Source organism: Strongylocentrotus purpuratus, unplaced genomic scaffold (genome assembly GCF_000002235.5).
Source record: "Strongylocentrotus purpuratus isolate Spur 01 unplaced genomic scaffold, Spur_5.0 spur5_scaffold_7, whole genome shotgun sequence".
NCBI lineage: Eukaryota > Metazoa > Echinodermata > Echinoidea > Camarodonta > Strongylocentrotidae > Strongylocentrotus > Strongylocentrotus purpuratus.
This window is the reverse complement of record NW_022145613.1, coordinates 39,504,904-39,530,406: the sequence shown is the minus strand read 5'-3', so window position 1 is coordinate 39,530,406 and position 25,503 is coordinate 39,504,904. Positions and strand designations below refer to the sequence as shown.

The following is a 25,503-nucleotide window of genomic DNA, read 5'->3' as shown; positions in this document are numbered from 1 at the left end:
ACTGTATAAAAAGATTAATTAACATGACATGAAGAAGCTAGATGACTGACCTGTCAGTGAAGTATAGGTACTGATGGCTCATTGTGATAGCAAATGGATCATTGATGTGTGCAGCATCACTCAGGATGACTTTATAGTTGCCCCCATTTAAATCTACTCTTGCTATGTTATTATGGCCAGCATCACACCAGTAAAGCATATCTGTATTGAAATCAATGACCAAGCCATTTGGCCAGTTGATTTTGCTGCTGTTGATAATCACTGTCCTGTTTTCTCCATTTAGAAGGGATCGTTCTATCTTAGGCTCGACTCCCCAATCAGCCCAAATCAGATACCTGCATGGATAGTTAAAAAAACATACAAAGGTTCTCACTGTGGTATATCAAATATGGTCTCAAGAGTCAACTACATTTCATACACTCTGGACAATTAAATAAAAGTTAAGGTGTGTACATATATTACGTACAAAGTGTAGACAATGTAATGCATTACACATTCTGATTTAGGCCATTCGGCATTTTAATATTCAGGCAAAGGTATAAATGAAGCTATTGTATACATTGCAATGTTTCCTTTTGTTTAATACAAAAGGCCTTTAGTGCAGGTTTAGGACATAGCTGTCAATCTTACCCTCTGACTGGATGAACAACAATAGGTCTAGGCTTGTCTATTCCTTCTGAGATGAGAACATATCTGAAGGAGCCATTAGTCCTAGACACCTCAATCACATCATTCCTCTGATCAGTCCAGTACATATTACCTAGGATAAACAACAAACACATTAGAATCAATCTGATCCGTCCAGTTCATATAACCCAAGATAAACAACAAACACATTAAATATCAATATGATCAATAGAGTAAAGTTTAGACTTCTTACAAATGATGATACAGTCTACTCACTTGCTTCTACTCACTTGCTTTCCTTTCTATTCTGATGGTTGAACATTGCTATGTTCTAACTGGTTTAATTGACTAAGTATTTACCTGCGATCCAGTGAACATTGCTATGTTCTAACTGGTTTAATTGACTAAGTCTTTTACCTTGATCCAGTCTACCGAAAAGGTTTATCTGGTGAAATGTTTATTACCTGCAATCCAGTCAACTGCTATAGCTTTTCCTCTACTAAACTAGTTCAACTAAACGAGTTTAACATGAGTTAACAGGTTTATCTGGTTACATGTTTATTACCTGCAATCCAGTCCACTGCTATGCCTTCAATTCTGCTGTTAGTGGCTGTGAGTAAGACTTGGCGTTCTGTATGATCTCTTTTGATTCGGTTTAATGTGTACAATGCTGTATCAATCCAATAGATAAAATTCTCGGCTGCAAAAAAAGAAAAGGAATTTGGGTGACTTTATTAAACTTTTGATGCAGATATTTGAAATAAATGTGTGAAATTTCATGTTCCAAAATAAATAATAGAACCAAAGACAATAAAGTGACAGAAATTCTAAATCTCTACTTCAGGTACTGTTAAACAGCTTTGGCAGAGTTACCTTTACCTTTACTAGCATATCATCATATTGTTATGCAAACTATGCAATACTCATACATGTATATTACTCCTAACTGTATCACATTCTTTTGTTTCCTTTATTGTTAAGTGCACTGTGGATTGTATGATCAGTCTCGTTTCATACATGTACATGGTATTTGTCATATTTGGAGAATAACATTATTTGAAAGCGAAATTAATTTTAAAAAAACACAAACGTTAACTAATATGTAATATTTGAATATGCAGTAAATACATTACAAAATGCTTACAAACACCTTATAGTTTATTGCACAGAGGTGACACAAATATCTTCTCCTTTGCTTGCTGTATTTTGCAAATATTTTCTGCTAAATAATACATGTGTACATCTTGAAAGTCATTAATCAAAAATGTTTGATGAATACTAGAAAGCGAAATTGATAAAAACACAAACGTTAACTAATATGTAATATTTGAATATGCAGTAAATACATTACAAAATGCATACAAACACCTTTTAGTTTATTGCACAGAGGTGACACAAATATCTTCTCCTTTGCTTGCTGTATTTTGCATTGTAGTAATGTATTTCTCACCTGCATGGAAGTCAATAGCTACTGAGAGCATATGGCCTGTGATTGGAGTCAACATATCTTTATCATCTAATGGATGCTCTAGGGATATGCCTCGGATCGTCTCATCAGTTGAGTAAAGAAGGAACTCACTTACGCCTACAAACAAACAAAGTTAACTTATTGTCATCAAACTTATAACAACATACAGTATTCCATGCTTATACATGATGCTACATAATAAATAGAAACTTAATCTGTATACTAGAGTAACTCATTCACACAAGAAATACTATCAAAATAGTTTACAGTATATCAATATCTATTTGCCTGACAGTAATTTTGATGCCCTGTATAATAAATGGTAATTCAACATAAAATATAGGGGCATCGTGAAGTGATCGAGACACTTTCTATCATTGTTCTTACCATTACAAGTAGTACTGTCTGCTGAGGTGATGTAACCAGCGGTACATGCACACTTTCTATCATTGTTCTTACCATTACAAGTAGTACTGTCTGCTGAGGTGACATAACCAGCGGTACATGCACACTTTCTATCATTGTTCTTACCATTACAAGTAGTACTGTCTGCTGAGGTGATGTAACCAGCGGTACATGCACACTTTTTATCATTGTTCTTACCATTACAAGTAGTACTGTCTGGTGAGGTTACGTAACCAGCGGTACATGCACACTTTCTATCATTGTTCTTACCATTATAAGTAGTACTGTCTGCTGAGGTGACGTAACCAGCGGTACATGCACACTTTTCATCATTGTTCTTACCATTACAAGTAATACTGTCTGCTGAGGTGACGTAACCAGCGGTACATGCACACTTTTTATCATTGTTCTTACCATTACAAGTAGTACTGTCTGCTGAGGTGACGTAACCAGCGGTACATGCACACTTTTTATCATTGTTCTTACCATTACAAGTAATACTGTCTGCTGAGGTGACGTAACCAGCGGTACATGCACACTTTTTATCATTGTTCTTACCATTACAAGTAGTACTGTCTGCTGAGGTGACGTAACCAGCGGTACATGCACACTTTTTATCATTGTTCTTACCATTACAAGTAGTACTGTTTGCTGAGGTGACGTAACCAGCGGTACATGCACACTTTCTATCATTGTTCTTACCATTACAAGTAGTACTGTCTGGTGAGGTTACGTAACCAGCGGTACATGCACACTTTCTATCATTGTTCTTACCATTATAAGTAGTACTGTCTGGTGAGGTTACGTAACCAGCGGTACATGCACACTTTCTATCATTGTTCTTACCATTACAAGTAGTACTGTCTGGTGAGGTGATGTAACCAGCGGTACATGCACACTTTCTATCATTGTTCTTACCATTACAAGTAGTACTGTTTGCTGAGGTGACGTAACCAGCGGTACATGCACACTTTCTATCATTGTTCTTACCATTACAAGTAGTACTGTCTGGTGAGGTTACGTAACCAGCGGTACATGCACACTTTCTATCATTGTTCTTACCATTATAAGTAGTACTGTCTGGTGAGGTTACGTAACCAGCGGTACATGCACACTTTCTATCATTGTTCTTACCATTACAAGTAGTACTGTCTGGTGAGGTTACGTAACCAGCGGTACATGCACACTTTCTATCATTGTTCTTACCATTATAAGTAGTACTGTCTGGTGAGGTTACGTAACCAGCGGTACATGCACACTTTCTATCATTGTTCTTACCATTACAAGTAGTACTGTCTGCTGAGGTGACGTAACCAGCGGTACATGCACACTTTCTATCATTGTTCTTACCATTACAAGTAGTACTGTCTGCTGAGGTTACGTAACCAGCGGTACATGCACACTTTCTATCATTGTTCTTACCATTACAAGTAGTACTGTCTGGTGAGGTTACGTAACCAGCGGTACATGCACACTTTCTATCATTGTTCTTACCATTATAAGTAGTACTGTCTGGTGAGGTTACGTAACCAGCGGTACATGCACACTTTCTATCATTGTTCTTACCATTACAAGTAGTACTGTCTGCTGAGGTGACGTAACCAGCGGTACATGCACACTTTCTATCATTGTTCTTACCATTACAAGTAGTACTGTCTGGTGAGGTTACGTAACCAGCGGTACATGCACACTTTCTATCATTGTTCTTACCATTACAAGTAGTACTGTCTGGTGAGGTTACGTAACCAGCGGTACATGCACACTTTCTATCATTGTTCTTACCATTACAAGTAGTACTGTCTGGTGAGGTTACGTAACCAGCGGTACATGCACACTTTCTATCATTGTTCTTACCATTACAAGTAGTACTGTCTGGTGAGGTTACGTAACCAGCGGTACATGCACACTTTCTATCATTGTTCTTACCATTACAAGTAGTACTGTCTGGTGAGGTTACGTAACCAGCGGTACATGCACACTTTCTATCATTGCCTGGTAGAGGGAGACATAGCTGCTGACATCCTCCATTCTGATCCTTACATGCATTCTCACCAACTAAAGATAAAGACAATTATTCATTATGTAAATATCATTGACACCGAAAACAAAAACAAAAAAATAATAATTTGTAAATTATTCATAAAAATCATAACCAAAAAAAAGGCTGATATGTACATCAAAGTTTTTTTTTTGAGAACGATTACAGTACACAAATAGATAACCAGATACAATCCAGAAACAAAAGACATTTACATCTAGAGGTAGGTCCAAAAAAATAATAAAGAAATATAATCAAAACACAGTATTGACAAGTGTATCACAGTGGATTTTATAACTAAAAAATAAAGACTTTCTTGGGGAAACTTCTAAGAAGTCGAATGGAGAGAGACAGAAAGAGTGTGACAGAAGGAGATAGAGATATTGAGCAATAGATACAAATAGATAGTAAACTTACTCTGTGAGGTAGGATTGTACATAAACATCTCTGTTACTCCTGGGGTCTTTCTCCTAAGGATGTTGATGTGATCACTATCATTCTTATGTACATACTTGATTGTTCCTAAATCATTGTTGTCTGCCCAGAACACCTGCAAAAGATGTATAAAATGCATTTGTAAGTCAATTTCTGGGCAATTGATTACTGATAAACTATGTAAATGTAGTAACTCATATGTATATGAGGAGAGGATGACAACTGCATACATTTATCTGATATAATACCACCAATGATAGCACTCTCAGAAAGTGAACAAACTAACCTTGTCAGGAGTGACAGTGATAGCAGACTTACCTTGTCAGGAGTGACAGTGATAGCAGATGGTTGAGAGGCTTCATCAAGTGACAAGAAATCTTGAATATTACCCCCCTCAAGGTTACTGGTCTTAATCTTGAAGAGCCCAGCATCGGTCCAGTACAAACGCTGCTTGCTACGATCAATAGCAAGGCCTGATATATAAGATACAAACAGAGTCAATACACAATAACACTTTTCAGACATAAGAGTTAAAGTCAGGCTGATCTAAGATAATCATAATTGAAATGACAGGGGTGTACCCCTTTTATTTGAAAGGAAAGAGGTAATACAGACATTTATGAAGAGGCTCACATTGACAGGGTACTCCTATTCATGCATGAACATGTATTTTGGACAGCCTGATTTTGGTCCAAAGCTGTCCCAAGAATGAAAGAAAACATCCAGATCAATTTAATAGATAGATTTTTTACAAAATTAATGGTGACTTTGGCTAATCCTGAATCGGCTTCAAAGTAAGATACCTTGAAGAAGTTTAGTGTACAGCCTGTATAGTTTAAAAAAACACAGACGAGGGGGTGTTTATGTAAACCACTGAGAGTATGTACCTTGAAGAAGTTTAGTGTACAACATACATAGTTAAACAAAACACTGACAAGGGGGTGTTTATGTTAACCACTGAGAGTGTTTATGCAAACCACTGGGGGTGTTTATGTAAACCACTGAGAGTATATCATGTAACCTACCTGTAGGGTTGTTAAGAACATGGCCTGTGACGATGGACGTCTGATTTGTACCATCCATTCGAGCCTTCTCAATAGATGGAATCGGTCCAGCATTGATCCAGTACATTATCCTAAACAAAATAATTACATCGTTACACATGATAGCAGACTAAACTGATCTTCAATCATAGTGCACATTATCTGTCCAAAATGAATCTCAAAGGGCCTGCTTACAAAGTGAAACTATTAGCAAGGTTTGACCTGTCTCAAGGAACATTATCATGGAAACAAACATACATTGTAGCTTCACGGGCTCATGAGTGTATCAAATGCACTAGATAATTTACTTTTCAACATTGTAATACTTATTATGTACAGGTTTACAAGTTTTCCATAAGAATCAAGTGCCTGAATAACAGTCTTCAAACTGCTGACCAGAATCACGACATTGGACCGATAATGGTGAACTCTTGCCACTACAGCTAGCCATGAAGTACACATAGACAGAGAGTACACATAGACAGAGAGTGTTATTCTTAGCCAACAGTTGGTTCACATAGACAGAGAGTACTCATAGACAGAGAGTGTTATTCTTACCCAACCGTTGGTTCAATAACAATGCTTTTGGGGTTGGTAAGGTTGAGGTTATCAATCTCATTCTGGAAGCTCCCATCAAGTCTAGCGATGTTAATAGTGCTCTTATCTGGAGACAAGTTGGTCCAGTACATGTTCCTTGATACCCAGTCTATGGCTAGGTTATATGCATAAGGGATACCTACAACAAGAAAATAACAATTGCTCAAATCAACTTTACAACTGTGAATCATAATGAAAGCTAATTTTCTGAAGATCCTAACCTCATGCATCGTTGATAATAATACGAATTGGATACAAGAAAAAGTTATCCATTACAAAAAGAACAACTTATACAAATAAATTTTCTTCTGAATTAGCTCCTACATGTACATTTGGAAAGAATTGATAAGCATTTTCTTTGACTATTACTTAGGATCTCATTGATGATATAGTACAAGCCATAATTAGGTTTTAAAGTCATATTTTAAGAAAGTGATCAATATAACTAAACTATATACAAATATTTAGTTAGTATAAACAATAAATATCTGGAATTAAACATTCAAAAATTATTTATTGAAAGCCAGTTTCCATCTGGTTGGATGTTCCTAATAATAGATCTCTTCAATATACCATTGAATTCATGAATCTTCAGGTTTTTACGTCTGCAAAAGGGACAAACCCTCTTTGTTTTCACTGCAAGTTTCCAACATAACTCACATTTTCATTACTTCTAAATTTACTGATGACTACTAGGGCAGAAATAAAATGTAAATGAAAGAAACTCGTCTTTTACAATGGCTTCATTACATGACTAAATTTATAAAGAATGAATACCTTCAATAACTGTTTCAATATCAGTTCCATTGATAAAAGCTCGATTGATGCTTTTCCTCTGTAAGTCTGTCCAGTAAATCCTATTTTCAATGGTATCATGATCAATGGATGATGCATTAGCTACATTGGGTATTGTCAGGGCAGGAATCACATTGTAGTATCCATCATCTACATCCACTCCACGAATATCCGTTGGACGTGAGATAACAAAGAAGACAGTGTCATCTATAGCAAAGAAAAAAAGTTAAAGTTGAAGACATTACTTTTGTTGTCCTCTTTTATATTTTCTCAAAGTAGCTAGGGATACTATCATGCACATTTATTCAAAATTCATTAAAACCAGAAGCAAAACTTTGAGCATAAATTTTACATACTGATGCCAATAAATTATAAATAAGTGTTTGATTTCCTTATCATCATCATTCTTTACATTCACACCCATCCTCCCATGCTGTAGGATGATAGATCCTGGGAGAACTTTCCTTTTTCAATAAACACACATTTCCTAGCAGTTTAATCTCTTAATACTGTACATGGCTTTTTATCCAAAGTAGGTCCATCACTTCTTTTTGTTTATTCATTAATGAACAATGAGCATGAATTTAACTTACTAATGCAGGTCTTGTTATCTGTGTGTAGCTTCTTAAGATGGGGACAAGCACAGGCAATTCCATGTCCATTCAGTAAACAGAGATCAGAGCATCCTCCATTCTTTATACCACACGGGTTCGGTTCTACAACAAATAGTATAAATATTATATTATTATAAATTATTGTAATACTGGCAAATATAAGCATTGGTCTCCCTCTGTGTTACACAAACAAAGAAAGAAATTACATGCATCACTGATAAGATCTATAGTACTTACATGTAGATACAGCCTTTACAACATAAAGAATTCCTTTCCTAAGGGACTGCCTAACGCTTCCCACAGTATTTATAAAATATAATGATATTACATTTTGTCAATTAAATACTCATCAATTGATTTTTTTTTTTTAAATGATCCCAATGAGTTTGTGCATGCTTTAACTTTACAAGCACATATATTTCAAAACAGGCATGTGAAATTAGAGAAATAAGTGACAGGAAACTCTTCCATTATACAAATTACCAATGTGTGTGTTAGGAAAGTAACCACATTTATATGCAATATACAAAATCAAATAAAAAAGACTAACTTTGTTGCTGTCTGTAAGGGTGATAGACATGGATGTCAAATGGCTGAGTACTTGTCTTCTGTATGGCTGTTACATTCTGTCCAGTAAACTTGTTAGCTTGGTAAACAGTGTTACTACGCCAGTCAGTCCAGAATACACGCCCCTCAAACACAGTAATAGCAAAGGGATGATAGAGGGAGTTGTGTCCCTTTAAGACTGTGAAGATATTAGATCCATTGTACAAGGCAGCATGGATGGCATCTGACCTGTGTTTGAAAAATGTACACCATCATTTTGATATTTTGTCTCTTTAAATAGGAGAAAGTTCTCATAACAAAATTTGCTGATAGGACTCTGATCATTCCTAATAATTTGATGCTTTGACTATTTTAAGGTAAACAAGGTGACAAGATGCCTTATCACCTACTGTATGATAAACATGCCTTAAATTTATATACATTATTTTATCAAAAGTCATAACAAATCTCGTTCCACTTCATAGATGAAAAAAATGTAATTCCTCTCATACTACATTGTAGCTTAAATAATAATAATAACAGTGAACATTTATAATGCGCCATGTCTGTCGAAAATATATTGGATTGAACACATTGGCCCGTATTTTGAAGTCGTGTCTCACTTAGCCATGTCTAAAGTTAAACAACTGTTAAGTTAGACACGACTTAGACGCGAGGTCGTGTCTAAGTCCTGTCTAACTAAATTTCGTATTCTGAAGTCGTGTCTAAGTCTCGTCTAACTAAACAACTGTGTAAGTCCTGTCTAAGTCGTGTTTAACTAAACAACTGTTTAAGTTCTGCGCAGGTCGTGTTTAACTTGTAGTCAAGACTTCTGCGCATGCCCAGTAGGCGTTAATTCTGACGATAGATCGAATGCGCATGCGTGCGCGCACCGGATAAATAAATTAACGCGCACAGCTAGCTGTGCGCGTGCTGGTACCATGGTGATGTGATCGTGACGTAATGACTAGACTACATGTACTGTGTGTACGTAACACGCTTAACGTACCTATTGCATTGACAAACACACTAATAATATCACTTAGCAGTGCCTCAGTGCTCGGAAGAACCAGAAAAGAAACTTTTCCAACAGAATGGTTAATTTATTATAGATTATGGAATTTCCAAGATGTCATCAGTAGATAAGAATAGTTAATATTATCGAGAAAAAAGATTAGGCTACACAAGAAAAAATCCTGCAAAGCGAATTTGAAAGTTTAGAGGATGCAAGTACCATCGTTCTCCCCCGCAAGTTCGGGGTCAGATAGTAGAGTGTACCTTCCACGTTGAAAAGCAGAAGAATCACGCCCTTAAACAGGACTTAAACAACCCCTCGCAGTTGTCTTAAGTTAAACAGGACTTAGACAGGACTTTGTGTTTAACTTTATTTAAACACAACTTCAGAATACCAAAAAAGTTAGACACGACTTTGTGTCTAAAGTTAGACGGGACTTAGACAGGACTTACATGTAGACAACTGTTTAGTTAAACAGGAGTTAGACACGACTTCAGAATACGGGCCAATGAATACAGATCCAAGGAAATCCTTCCAATATGTAAAAGTACATTTATCTTCTACACTTGTGTGAACAATGACAACTACAGAATGAATGCATTATCTGATTACATAGCACCAGGCTGTGATTTGAAACCTAAACTTTGCAACTAAAAGTGACAAAGCTATTGAGACTACATGCATTGATGTTAACAGGAGTGTAAACAAACCTTGCATCTATCCAGTAGATTCTCTTCTCTGAGTAGTCAATAGTAAGTCCATTAGGCCAGCCTCCTTCCAGCTGAGTAATGTTTACAATGATACTACGATTGGCACCACTCATACTCGCACGTTCTATACGTGGGGCACGGTTCTCCCAATCAGTCCAAAACATTAACCTATAAAACAAAAACATGTAATACTTGTACAATGTAGCAATATATTTACAGACAGGTAATATAATAACTGTTTTCTTGGTCTAGTATAGCCATGTCTGAATTAGTGCCCATAAAATGTATATTACATCTAAAGAATGAAAGTAATATTCTCACTCCTTCATAAATCATCATTCCAAATATATACAGTCCTACAACAACATCAGCAGTAAGTATGACAAATTTCAATTTAAAAAAAATAATCCATTTTAATATTACAACAATCGCAAGGAATGGAAATCACACTGAAGTAGTCTGAAATGAATTTGTGATTGCAAAATATTTTATAGATAAATCGATGCATTTTCCCCAAAAACTCCATGCATACATGTACATAGCATCTGACAGCATCTCCTACATGTATTACATATATATATATATATATATATATATATATATATATATATATATGTCTCACTCACCCTTCAGTGGGGTCGAGAGCAATGGCCCGAGGGCTCTCCATGTTAGATGCAACCACAGTAGTTCTCATAGCTCCATCTAATCTAGCTACTTCGATCTGATCAAGATGACTTTCAACCCAGTACAGGTTACCTCCAATCCAATCAACAGCTAGCCCTTCACAGGTGGCTAGTCCAGCTTCAATCACTGGCTCTATGTTTCTTAGACCTAACAAATACAGACAAAAATAAAGATCAAATATTTTGTCAAATCAACATAAAGACTCCTCTTTGACCATTGTCAGAGGTTATTTCAGTTTCAGTGATTATACCTCTTAATTTCTTATGTCAAATAAGAGTACAAGAAGTAGCTCAAGATTTGGCATTTAATTTTTTTTTTTTAGACAATGGCTTAAGGTTTAGATCACATTGCTTTCACTTCTTCAATAAAGGACATTGAAATCCCATGTATCATATTTGGTACAGTGTACCTGTATGTGAGCACAATCAAAATTGTTTAATTCAAAACCTCTAAATGGTCTTTACAAGCATTTCATGATAGACTATGCACAATTTGATCAATTGAAAAGGTTGAACAGTAACTTTAAAGCCACATAGTAGGCAGTGTCTATGTGTATTGCATCATAATTCATTGACACCAGATTTTGTTGAATTACCAGTTAATGCGTACACATGTCTCTCAAGCAGGGAGCCCGTTGTCTCACTAGAAAATACTCCAGCTTGCCTTCATATCTCGAAGTTGAGGAAAATTATAAGAATTCCTTATGGCAGTAGGTTCAGGGCACAGTGCATTCGACAAGACTTATTTGTCATAAAAGTGAAGTCCACTCCGATTGACAACACCTGTTACTGGGTAAACACCAGAAAGGTGTCATATTCCCTATGAGAACCCACTACTATAAGCCTTCAGAAAAGCTCTAATGATATATTTGTCTAAGTGCACAAGAATAATGTTAGTTTGCTTAAATGAGTGTGAGCTAGTTGTAGGTGATTCAGGTGAGCAGGTTTACATACCTGCATTAGGAGAATTCTCGTCAAGCCATCCACGATAAATCTTATCATCTACCACATCAGTCCAATAGATGGAGCTGTTGCTATAATGGAAGTCCACTGCGATACTGTTGTGAAGGTTAAAGACAAGGACATTGTACTCGCTGGTAGCCAGATTGACACGACGAAGCTGATTGCGATTGGAGAATATCAGGTATGGGTTGGCTGTGGCTGAATGATAAATGTAGGTATAGAAGAGTGAGCAAACATGAGAGAGTATGAGACAATGTGTGTGGTCTCCTTCATCTCATCATCATTTCTGAATCAATCAATTGAACAAAAGGTTATTGATTGCATAAGCACCATGAAGCAAGTAAGATCATAAATCAGTAAGAATGCAAGAAAAACGCCGACATTGTCAACTCACGGTTGCAAATAATGTATTCAACAATATTAATTGAACAAGAATATTAGAAAGAGCAATAAATATTGATATAACAAAACATTACAATCAACAGTTCATATTGATTCATTTCTTAACCCTTTGAGTTACCAGTGCAGACAGTGAAAACCATCCAAACCAACCTAATCCAAACATTCATTCCTTTATTCATCTGCTGCCATCCCAGGCCATCCCAGGCCAGGGTTAGTAGCTATGCCCATCCATCCTATTTGATCAACAGAGCTTGCTCTCACTTCTTCATAAAAGTCCAATAGCATATTTGTAAAGCGCTTAGATACATTTTTATTAAGAGCTATATAAAAATTAAATATTATTATTATTATTCTTAATCCGCCGCTTGATGTCATCCAAACATTGTGTTTATCAAAGGGTCCACATATAAAACCTTGCCTTATTAAATCCTATGAAACTTGTTTGTAAAAAGTGGCATGGTAAGGGTAAACAAATTTGCAATCAAGCTTCATCACAATATTCACATTTTAGTCTATTGTGGTTCCATTATGCGGTGTACATGTACTATGTTAAAGGGATTATCAAAATTTAGTATAACCTAATCAATAACTAAACTGACCCTAAAATTGGTGTAACATCAATAGTGCATGAAGTGACCAGTGGTACTGAGTTGAGCTTACCATTGCTTTTACAGGTCCAACCATCACTAGCCATCTGATAACCAGGATAACACTTGCAGACATAAGTTCCTTTCCCATTGATACACTGCTGACTGCAACGACCTCGCTTCGTACACATCTTGGTGTCTAAAACAAATTGGACAGACAAATAGTCAGAATCTTCATCAGGATTTAATTGAATCTTGCACCAAGTTTGTGCCAAATCAAGGAGAGCACCAAAAATGGGAAGGTGACATTCACATAGCTGCCAACATTTGGAATGTTCAATTAGTAACATTTAAGTAAAACTGAATATCTTATCATTCAAGAACTATATTCTTCAATCCCAAAAGTTGTATTTTAATGACAAAAATTGTATAAAAAATTAAAAAAACACGGATCAATGCCTTTTACAGTTCCTTCATACAGAAATAATTTTTGTATGGATCATTGGTTGAATATGCATGATTTCATCATGACTGATGTGTTCGATGAACCAATGAACATCCCCAAATTGCCAATTACAGGACAGAATGGGCATTTTGATGTTTTTTTTTTGTTTTGTTTTTTCGTAATTTCCTAACGAGGGTGGGAAATTTGTAACAATTACGATTTTTTTTTTTGTTGTTGTAACATTTGGCAGCTATGCATTCATTCAAACAATATTGCAATTTATAATAATGAATTTGTAGTATTAGAGCAGAATAATAATTTCTTTTAACGAAAAATAAAAAGGTATTTTTTTTTTGGGGGGGGGCTGTTGCTATTACAATTCTGTGACCACAGATCAGTGTAATACAAGTAGTAACTGTTTGTATCCCCATCTATTACACATAAAATAACAGGAATACAGGTCATAGTTATGGGCTTAAAAGTTATAAAATGAAAGTCCATGCATGAATTCTTACCCAGTATGCATCTGGTGGAGTCTTCTGGGTCAATGACCTTACCCTCTGGGCAGTAACACATGACCCCTTTCCCAGGTATCACCTGACATTCCTCTTTACATGCTGCCTTGTCACACATAGATAGGTCACCTAATATGATAGAGAAGTGGATCAGTATCAAGTATAGAGTTGTTTTGACAGTTGGACTGCATAAAGATGTTATAGTTTTAAAATCAACATGCATGTTCCTTTTCCACGTACAGCCAAGCTATATACATGTACATGTATCTTCTATGAGGCTGATTTTACTGCTAGAGTTAGGCATGTCTAATGCTTGTAAAATCAGAACCACAAGGAGAACTCAAATAGAGCATACAGCTTGAGGTAATTACACTACAAAAGCTTTGGAAAAAAAGTGCTGTATAAGAAGCAGATATTATAATGTTCCCAACTCATGATATCATGAGATAAGTCAGATTACTTATTAAGCCCAAAGCACACTGTACGGTTCAACTACAATTAGATTTTGGAAGAATTTGCAAGAACATTTAATAAGAAAATTGAAACTTAAAATCTTAATTATTCAGGATCTCAATAGTCACATGCCTAATAAGATCTAAATTCTAAAATCTAAAAATAAAATTGGCTCAGAATCTGATGGCTTCAGACCATTAGATTGTCAATGATTTGAGCCAATTCAGTAGGATAGTGTAGTGTGCCCTGGCCATTACAGACAAAGGTAATATTCATATATATTGTAGGTCTACTAGGAAAACATCATCCTATATTTACATGTACATATATGTAGCACAACATTGAATGAACTCTAGGATACACAGAGAGCTTTGATAGATAGAGTTACAAAACAATAATACTAGAGATGATTAGGAAATGATAAGTGAAAGGGTAGAAGAAAAACAAGTTATGTACAGGTTCTATACAGGTTGTATGCCGTAATTGTTACATGCTCATGTACGTGTATACTTAAAGCTTGATTTATCCTTCTTCTTTTTCTTCAAATCAGACATCACAAGGTTGATAAGGTTACTTACAATCCAATTCATCTGTTCCTCCAATACACTGTTGAGCTCCATCACAGAGGTTATGTAATGGGAGACACATGGTATGGTTCTCACACTGCCATTGATTCACCTCACACCGAAGCAATTCTAATATCAAATACAAGAAATTCAGAGTAATAACAAATACATTGTAAAGATCAAGAACACGCAGGGATGATGATACATGTATAGAATGTGATGATCATTTTTTTTAATATTAAGATTTATGCTATATATATAGCTAATGTTCATGTGGATAACGTTTAACTTCTAATGAGTATGAGATGTATAATAATCACAATGAAGAGTTCATTGTGCATTCATGTTATACATCTCTAAATCAAACAACAAAAAATCACTCTGAAATACACCATTTAAAACCAGGCATCACAAAAATCATACTAAAAACACCAAACATGATTTCTTTTAGTCTGTTGTCTATCGAAGCCCTCCTACAGTGAACATGTACTTGCAATGTATTTTACAAGGTGACAAAATGAGAATCAGAATTCTATTCTTTTTTCATTCTTTGAAGGGATTATCCAACGGTTCTAAACTTGGTACACCAGTTAAGCAAATCCTGTTTCTATTTTGTCTAAGTAGTTCAAAGCAACTGCTGACTTATTTAAAGTTCTGGGACAAGAAACCAGGGTCATATAAAAATGAGCACTACAGAAAATCAAGATTAGACAAACAACGGACTAGACAACACTACCCACATTTTAGATTGTTTGTTGCTTCCAAACTTTGAAGTTACATGCATCTAGTCAAATTAAATCTAGTTCTTTATTTGCTTCATAAATCTGTGGACTCAACATATTTTGAACTTGGCTGAAAAATGGAAAGCGACTTACGACAGTTGACCTCATCTGACTGATCTTGACAGTCTGCTATACCGTCACATTGCCAAGCATCAGGGATGCATTTGTTTTCATTCGGACATTTGTAATGAGTTTCCTCTCTGCACACAGGAACTAAAAGAAAACATAATCAGCAACAAAATACAGGGTTAAATCTAAACATACTTTAAATAACTATTGAAATCAAAGACATGTTTATCTGGCAGTTTTTCCACAGCCTAATTGAATGGCCACAGTGATATTGATTGTAATCCTTACATTCAGAAGAAACAAGTTCCTCCTGTCAGCCAACAGACACATAGAGTATTCCCAAGAAGTGTTGACATTCCTTCATTACAATAGGGTAATAAATAGGATTTATATGGCGCCAAATCCACTTAAAAATTAAAAGCTCAAGGTGCACGAAATACCCATATATTCTATCTTTATATGAGAAAAGGTGTTTGTCTGTAAACTCCTAGGCTTGCAGCTACATGTAGACTAACATAAAGCAAATCAAATTGATCTGACTCACCCGCAGGATTTGTACAGTTATATTCATCGGTGCCATTGATGCAGTCTTCTTCTCCATCACATTTCCATGTTTCAGGAATACAGCGTTGTTCATCGCATTGAAATTCATGCATGTTACATACCACTGGATGGAAAGCTGTGTGGGTAATGATCAGATCATGAGTTACATTACATACTGTATGTTTTCTGTGCGTCCTGCATGAAGATATTGGTAGTACATCTAGTAGAGCTGCGTACAGTGCTCACAGAGGCTCATTCATTCATTGAGCTTCAGCCACATTTGTTCTGCCTTACATGTATTTTAGGAAAGCAATATATCATCTAAAAACCAACCTCATTACTATTAATAGGTCAAGCACGTTTGCACTGACAGCTTTACAACAAGAAACAGGTTTGACAAAGTACTAGAGGATACTGCAAAAAAAAAAGTATAAAAACTTACAGCACTTTTCTCTTTCATCACTGGCATCTTCACAGTTTTGTACTCCATCACATACGAGATCAATATTGATACACCGTAGTGATACATGACACTGGAACTGGGTTTCGTTGTCACATGAATATGCACAGTCTACTTCATCTGAGCCATCTCCACAGTCATCATCTAGAGGATCACATGGACAATCATAGTGGAGACAAATAAGGAGTGATTAATGAAATAATCAGTATTCATGCAAACATACATGTACGTAGCATACACACCATAGATAGATAGATAGATAGATATTTGGTTTTATTCAAGTACTGATTAAAAAGTCTGAAGACTAAACAAGTCAGTTTACAATATAAAATGCATAACAAAAAATATAACAAGGTAAAAAAACACATGGATGAATTAAATCATTAATAAGTAAAAAAAAAAAAATATATAATAAGTATATAAGTATATAATAATAAGTAAATAAATAAGTATATATAATTACCATAAATAATTATTTATAATACGATCATTGCTACAGTGAAAGGACTTGGAATTCAAATTAGAAACAAATTAAAATAGCTTTGGGAGATCATACAATTACCATAAATAATTATATATAATACGATCATTGCTATAGTGAAAGGACTTGGAATTCAAATTAAAAACAAACTAGATGGAATTCGACTACGCGCAGTCAAAATGATGCCTCCATCATAGAGCAATTTTACAAACCAAAACAGAAGAAATTTTTCGGATTCAAGTTCAATTGTAATCCATTGACAGGTTCTCAGAATATCGTGATTACAAGCAATTTCTCATATACATATATGACCCTTTGATCTTTGACCTCATGACCCTAAAATCTACTCAGTTCATTGGCTCTGCAAGATGTCCTGAGTTAAATAGTAATCCATCTGTCAGTTCTAATGAGAATGCGTTCACAAGCTATTTTTGCATACATAATGAGCCCATGATCTTTGACCTTTGACCTTATGAACCGAGAATCTACTCAGTTTATTGGCTCTGCAAGTAACATACATGACCTAATTTTGGCAGGAATCCATCAATCGGTTCTTGAGATAACGCGATCACAAGCTGTTATTGCATACATAATGTGTGCTGTGGCCTTTGACCTTTGACCTCATGACCACTAAATCTAATCAGTTCATCGGCTCTGCAAGTAACATACATGACCTAAGTTTGGCAGCAATCCATCAATCGGTTCTTGAGATAACGCGATCACAAGCTGTTTATGCATACATAATAAGCCCTGTGACCTTTGACCTTTAACCTCATGACCCCAAAATCTAATCAGTTCATTGGCTCTGCAAGATACATACATGACCAAAGTTTGGCAGGAATCCATCAATCGGTTCTTCAGATAACGTGATCACGAGCTGTTTTTGCATACCTAATGAGCCCTGTGACCTTTGACCTTTGACCTCATGACCCCAAAATCTAATCAGTTCATTGGCTCTGCAAGATACATACATGACCAAAGTTTGGCAGGAATCCATCGATCGGTTCTTCAGATAACGCGATCACAAGAACGGGATGTACGAACGTACAGACGTACGTACGGACGGACAACCCGAAAACATAATGCCTCCGGCTACTTCGTAACGGAGGCATAATTAAAACAGCTTTGGGAGATCATACAATTACCATCAATAATTATATATAATATGATCATTGCTATAGTGAAAGGACTTTGAATTCAAATTAAAAACAAATTAAAACAGCTTTGGGAGATCACATTAATACTAATACTTGAGATAATCAGTATGCAATAATTAATTAACATTTAAAAATTCACAATGGCGAACATATGAGGGCATAACTAAGAAGTTGAATTCAGAAGTTGTATAAAGTAAGGAATGGGAGAAAGCATGCGTCTTTGAGTTCGTATACGAGGTAATGTCATGTGAGTGGAGTTCCGAAGATTGCGACCTGTGATTGATTCTCTACTTTCTGGCAAGAGATGGCGATGGTCAGGAGAGGTTAAAACTGATTTGGCCAATTTAGTTGCTAGTTCGAGACGCCTATTACTAAGGGATTCTAGTTTTAAAGTCTTGAGGAGTTCACTATATGGCAGTAAATTTGGGTAAACGATTATCCTCAAGGCTCGCTTCTGAATACGTTCGATGGTTTCAGCCTGAGCCTTCGTTATACCAGAAGTCCAAACGGGGGCCGCAAACTCCAGTACCGGTCGAATGTAGAGCTGAAAGATTGTCACCAAATCTTGAGTGTTGACCCCATTCCTTTTTAACTTATTGATGATGAACAATCTCCTCGACGCGTTTGATATGATGCGATCGACTTGTTGATCCCACTTGAGGTCATATTGGATGATGACCCCGAGCAACTTAATTGCGGAAACAATCTCCAGGCTAGCTGAGTCGATGAGCAGATCAGGAGGATGCTGTGGAGTTCGGAGAAAGGAGACTTGCATAGCCTTGCACTTAGCGGCATTCGGGATAACATCATTTTCCTGACACCAAGTAGTAAGGCAATCGACATGAGACTGTAATAGGGACGTTTGAAATTTGTTAATGACCTCCAACAAAGTTAGGTCATCTACGTACTTCCAGCGGTTTTCAGTCATCTGTGCAGCATCGTTGGCCAATACCAAAAAAAGTATCGGGCCCAAACGTGTTCCCTGTGGCACTCCACAAGTGATGGATCTCTCCTGGGAGGTTGTTCCATGGTAGCGGACAGTTTGCGTTCTCTGAGACAAAAAGCTACATAAAGTAGGGATGATAGAGCGATCTACTCCTAACCCAATCAGCTTCTGGATCACAATCGCGTGATTAACGTGGTCAAACGCCCTACTGAAGTCTATTGTGCACAGATTAGCGAAGGTTCCAGAGGTGTCGATACCTGTATGAATGGTGTCCAACAGGCTGACGAGGCAATGCACAATCAAAGTACCGCGTCTGTTACCAAACTGCTTAGGGTCGATTTTGTCCTTGATGTCGTACAATATCCAATCAATTCTAGATTTATTCATGTACCAGTACATGATGGCATGTACATTTCATGTACCTCTCGTTTTATAAATGTACACAATGATTCTATTTTATGGAATGCAGAGTATCATGTTCATGAACAGAGAAAATTACTCCATCAAGGACTGGATAGACATAATGTACTAAATCTTCAAAGGACCGACTTCTTCCGAAACCAAGATAAAAGCAAGATGAACTAAATAAATAAATGTACACACTCCCCCAACCCTTCTCATTTGGTTCCTGATGGGACGTGGTGAAGGAGAATGAGATATACATACCTCTGTCACAGCGCCATGTTATGCTGATACAAGCACCATTAGCACACTCAAAGAGTCCTTCACGACAGTACTCTGCAGGTAATACATGCAAAACACGGTTTGAACAAATTAATATGATCCTACCAACAGAACAAAATAATTATGTTCAATCGATTTAAATCATTCTGGTTTGTGTCTCAAATGCACTATAAAATATCCACAATTTTTGTGACCATCATAAAAATGGATATATATTCCCTTTTTCTCACTTTTAATGAGTTTTCTATTTCATACTGTTGCTCAAGTAGTAACTTGATTTAATCATAGATCTTCTCAAGCTGCCTCACAACCTTTCTTTCCTTGTATCTCTGTAGTACTATCCAAGCTAATGATTCAATCTTTCTGGCTTTCAGTTCTTGCATCTAAATATATTCAGAAACATCCCATTTTTATTCTCCAGTTTCCTTTCCTCATAATTTACCACAGTAAATATCATCAACATCTTGACAACTTCCTGCATTATTTACATCAATTTTAATGCAAACAAAGATATCAAATTAATTCATACATTGTACATGTACATATACCTAAAGCTGTAGACATATGTAAAAGAGATCATACTTACTGCAATCTTTTTCATCACTATTATCTCCACAATCATCCTCTTGATCACAATGCCATGATGTTGAGATACAGCGACCATTGTCACATTTGAACACATCTGGATCACAGGTTTTCTCTGCTTCAGGAGAAGAGTAAACACAGCTTCTTATAATTAATATCAGTTTTAACCTCCTCAGATACATGTTGTATAAAGGTGACAGCTAATTAAGTTGAGCTTTATAATAATAATAATAATAATAATAATAATAATAATATGTCTTGTTTACCCAGGGTAGCCTGATCAGTATTCATACTGTTCTCCCTGAGGGCCCTGCAATCATATTATTATCAACCTATAATTCAAGGTATTCTATTGTACTCCTTCAATATATAATTATTTTTTTTGTTATTCCATCCTCCTAGGGACTTGAAGTCAAAGATAAATGAAAAATATGTCCTTTACTTAATATATTTGATATGTTTATATACATGTATATAAAATAGGTTAACCAAAACAAAAAAATTATAAGCTGTAACTCTTAGATGTCTGGATGAAATTTGATTATAGCACAACTGCACTCATGAAATATATACTTACGAATATGTCCACTGCATAGCTCATGAGTTTCATCACTGTCTCTGCTATCACCACAATCATAATCACCGTCACAAGTCCACCGCATAGGGATACACTTATTGTTTGGACACTGGAACTTGTTAGGTCCACATGTCTGATTGTCTATATAAGAAAGCAATATTCAAGCAAAGTCATTCAAGTTCAACTCGTTACGTGCATACACGTGTTTGGTTATTTGTGTGGTACAAACTCCTGGTTATGGAAATAAAGTTATTAATTTCATTTCACTATATGTTTCTTGTTGAGCAAAAGGTATTTTTGTTTAAACTTATAACATACAAACATAATTATTTAATTATGTCAATCAATGCAACATACATGTATAGAAAGTGGTGTTTTTACATCTTTAACATTTTATGCACAACACTCTTCATTTTCATTCATATACATTGTTTATATTCAGAACAATTTAAGATATATGAACATTAAATATTGATTTGACTGCAGTAAATTGGAGTGTAACTTTAAACAATAATCTGCGGTCACATGACTGTATTGTTATATTTGAATGTACCTTTCTTTCTCAATGTGTACGTCAGTTTGTTATACAAACAGTAAAGCATAAGACGGGCAATTAGCAATGAAACAAACATGTATCAATTCATAAGAAATAAATATACTACTTACAACAGCCACCATGAGTTTCATCGGTATTATCTCCACAATCATTATCCCCATCACATAGCCAAGTGTGTTCTATACAACGACCATTGTTACACTCAAACTCATCAGAAGCTTTGGTACATCGAGAATAGCGGACATAATCAGGATCCTCTGAAAAGAACAAGAAAACCATCTTTAACATTGACAGTCTATTATGGATATAAACGATGTGGGCTTGATTTATACATATACCAGCAAGTATATAAACACACTCTCCATCAACATTTTAGACTGCTGATCTGACATTTACTGCAGCAACAATTGCTCTTAATTTTCACCATCATCATCTACATTTATTCAACTTTGCATTTTCCCTCTTACAAGGGGTTACTGACACTCCCTCCCTTCCTCCACTTCTTCATTTAGACCAACCTAACTACGAAGGTTTAGGGTTAAGATTACATGTAGGTATAGTATTTGGTACGCGATTAAATTAAAGGAATTCTATTACTGTAAGAAATAGACCAGAGAGCAATTGTCATGAAATGGATGGAACTCTAGCAAATCGTGTACACAAATGGAAAAAAAGTCATACGGAGCACATGTGTAAGTAAAAGTTAAACATACATGTAGTGTTATCAAGTCAAGGTAAAAACAGTCAACAAATCATTGTAATTACTTTACAATGGGACTAAATCACAAGAGAAGTTTATGTACATGTACACTTTTGGTTACATTCTGAAATACTTTAAAACTTATAACTTGTTCCAACAAGCACATACTATGCTGGAGTTTTATGAGAGATTCAAACTCTTAAGTATGTTTCCCTTTTCCATTCTTTATCATGGTTCAACTCTAATCAAATCTAATCAGTTCATCCGCTCTGCAAGATACATACATGACCAAAGTTTGGCAGGAATCCATCAATCGGTTCTTCAGATAACGCGATCAAGAGCTGTTTTTGCATACATAATGAGCCCTGTGACCTTTGACCTTTGACCTCGTGACCCCAAAATCTAATCAGTTCATTGGCTCTGCAAGATACATACATGACCAAAGTTTGGCAGGAATCCATCAATCGGTTCTTCAGATAACGCGATCACGAGAACGGGACGTACGTACAGACGGACGGACGGACAACCCAAAAACATAATGCCTCCGGCTACTTCGTAACGGAGGCATAAAAAACATTATTTTTAAATATCAAGGAAAACAACAAACAGCGAAAGACCATTTACAGCACTGGAAGGGCTTATCAAACCCATCACTAACAATGCAATTAATCTTCATGCGCAGAAATTACTCTGTTTAAGTGCATATGCTTTTATTAAAATTACTAGTACATGTATGCCATAGAAATCCAAGTATGAATGAAAGTCCATACTAACCGATGCACTGTGTGCCGTTGATGAGTTTCTTTCCATTCTCACACTGACAAACTTTTCCATCAGGAACAGGGAGACACAGATGCTCACAGCCTCCATTCTTGACGCTGCATGCATTCGTACCTGAACAGACAAATGTAAAGCACTATGAAGATGACACAGACGGACACACATGTATTCTATCTAGTTTGCATGTTTGCTAAAGATGCCAAGTCAAATTTGTACTACCTATGTTCCTAAGGCTACCCCACACTCTATGATCGTACTGCAATCCAATTTTGTCAATGAAAGCCATCTTAAAGCTTTCAATGAACCCAATATGTTTCAGGGACTCAACCCCATATTTACTGAAAATTCTTCAGCATCACGAATAAAAATTGAAACACTGAAGTATCAATTATATTTCTCTATCAAACACTTTAAATCTTCGTTCTTCTTTTCCTCTTGATTTGTTATCCCACATTTGAAATCAATCATACTAATATAACTAATGTCAAGGGTTAAAATATAGCATACCTTTCTGTGCATTAGCATCATAAAGCTTGAGTTCAAAGACCAAGCCACCTTTACGCAGTGATACAGGTGTAGGAGTTTCCATGGTAGTATCATAGCGATAGATAAACCCTGTACGGTACTCTGACCAGAAGAGGATGTCTTTATAGTGAGTGATACCAAATGGGTGATTCAGCTCTGGTTGAGGTCGGATTGTCACTGTCTATATCATACAAAAGTAGAGAAGACCGTCAAATTAGTCATTGCTGCAAATATATTCATACTAGCTGGAAGAGCCAATGCCAAAAAGGGTAAAAACAAAAACAAACAAAAAAACAAATGAACATAATGGTTCAGCTTGAACCAAATTTAGAATTTATCAGGCAAGCTTTCATCAGGTCCACTTTAAGCCAAGTGCTTCAGTTCAAGGCAGTAGTGAGCAAAGGACTGACTTTATAAAGTCCACAGGAGTAGCGAATGCTTGCCTGCTCTATTTGAAGTTGAGTAGAAGCTGAACTACATGTTACGATTACCCAAATGGACAAAAAAATTATGTATCAATTAGTACATTTTCTCAAGGGATAATATTCTAATTGCATATAAGAGATTAATGTCGTTAAGCAAAACACATTTGATTTTTTAATTTTTCTTCAGTCTTCCCTCATTTCTTTCAAAAGTAATATTGAAATTGAATTGAATATTGAATATTGAATATATTTAACATATTTCAATAAATGTGTTCTGCCATCTACTTTATATAATATAACTTACCCCATCACCAGTTCCATTCAGAAACTTTCTAGAGATTCTGTCATGAAAAGCATCACACCAATACAAGACTCCACGATCCTTATCCAGACTGAGACCATTAGGCCATTGCAAGTACTCATTGACAAAGACAGTTCGGTTCCTACCGTCCATAAAGGCTCGTTCAATACGTGCTTTTTGACCAACACCCTCAGACCAGTCTGACCAGTACATATACCTGTGAGATATAAACATCTTAGCTGCTTGTTCAATGAGATACGAGCATTTTAGCTGCCTGTTCAGTTACACTAAAGTCCTTCACACAACCACACACAAATCATGACTAATAAATTAGCTTCACAATTTGAGTAATAGAACAAGGTATTATTTCTCCATATATGTAGAAATAAAAGTCAGAGTAATTATTGTTCTGCACTACATATATGCTGAAAGCCTCCCTCCTCAGCCCTGAATGTGCATCATACATCAAAGGGAGAATGAAAGACATGTTACATATACATGTAAGAAACCTATCTTAAACTTCACAGCATGCATGCATCTATCATTTGACTTAAATTGTACCTTGGGTAGATAGGATAGGATATCTCCAAACCATCCAACCTCCCCCTCCTCCTTTTTGTCAATTAATAGGAGCAGGCTTGTTTAATATGCAGATCAAAAAAGCAAAAAGGAATGAAAACTTACCCATCAACTGGGTCTACCACAATAGCTCTTGGATGAGTGAAGTTCTCTTTAAGCAGTAACCTTCTCCTAGACCCATCTAGTCTAGCAACACTGATGGTCTTAGATCCATCATCTGTCCAGTAGAGATTCTTACTAATCCAATCTACAGCTATTCCTTCACAGTTTGTAATATCTATTCAAAAAGACAGAGTGACACACATTTACAAATGGAACTGATCTGGAAGAAAAGAATTCCAATGAAAATATGAAACTGTATCAATATTATACAGTTATTGACTGGCAGGGGGTGTAATATAACATTATTTGGACCGCTGAAGGGAGTTATATTTCCAAAGTGGTTA

At 35.9% G+C, this 25,503-nt stretch overlaps 1 protein-coding gene across 1 annotated transcript in view; it reads right to left on the bottom strand.

Annotated features, from left to right (window-relative positions):
• The window catches only part of LOC582052 (low-density lipoprotein receptor-related protein 1), a 131,025-nt gene that overhangs the window by 59,843 nt on the left and 45,679 nt on the right, over positions 1–25,503 (bottom strand). Inside the window, exons 14-42 of the mRNA XM_030974056.1 lie at positions 25,163–25,334; positions 24,482–24,695; positions 23,735–23,933; positions 23,222–23,341; positions 21,858–22,004; positions 21,192–21,332; positions 20,616–20,732; positions 20,012–20,083; positions 16,744–16,905; positions 16,303–16,437; positions 15,783–15,902; positions 14,920–15,036; positions 13,889–14,017; positions 13,002–13,127; positions 11,931–12,137; positions 10,920–11,124; positions 10,294–10,461; positions 8,573–8,817; positions 8,002–8,124; positions 7,391–7,615; positions 6,575–6,752; positions 5,999–6,108; positions 5,292–5,446; positions 4,956–5,088; positions 4,427–4,555; positions 2,078–2,212; positions 1,193–1,327; positions 631–760; positions 51–335 (exon numbers count right to left, since the gene is read on the bottom strand). Coding sequence (XP_030829916.1) covers positions 51–335; positions 631–760; positions 1,193–1,327; positions 2,078–2,212; positions 4,427–4,555; positions 4,956–5,088; positions 5,292–5,446; positions 5,999–6,108; positions 6,575–6,752; positions 7,391–7,615; positions 8,002–8,124; positions 8,573–8,817; positions 10,294–10,461; positions 10,920–11,124; positions 11,931–12,137; positions 13,002–13,127; positions 13,889–14,017; positions 14,920–15,036; positions 15,783–15,902; positions 16,303–16,437; positions 16,744–16,905; positions 20,012–20,083; positions 20,616–20,732; positions 21,192–21,332; positions 21,858–22,004; positions 23,222–23,341; positions 23,735–23,933; positions 24,482–24,695; positions 25,163–25,334 — 4,534 coding nt within the window. The remainder of the gene's footprint in view (positions 1–50; positions 336–630; positions 761–1,192; positions 1,328–2,077; positions 2,213–4,426; positions 4,556–4,955; positions 5,089–5,291; positions 5,447–5,998; positions 6,109–6,574; positions 6,753–7,390; positions 7,616–8,001; positions 8,125–8,572; positions 8,818–10,293; positions 10,462–10,919; positions 11,125–11,930; positions 12,138–13,001; positions 13,128–13,888; positions 14,018–14,919; positions 15,037–15,782; positions 15,903–16,302; positions 16,438–16,743; positions 16,906–20,011; positions 20,084–20,615; positions 20,733–21,191; positions 21,333–21,857; positions 22,005–23,221; positions 23,342–23,734; positions 23,934–24,481; positions 24,696–25,162; positions 25,335–25,503) is intronic.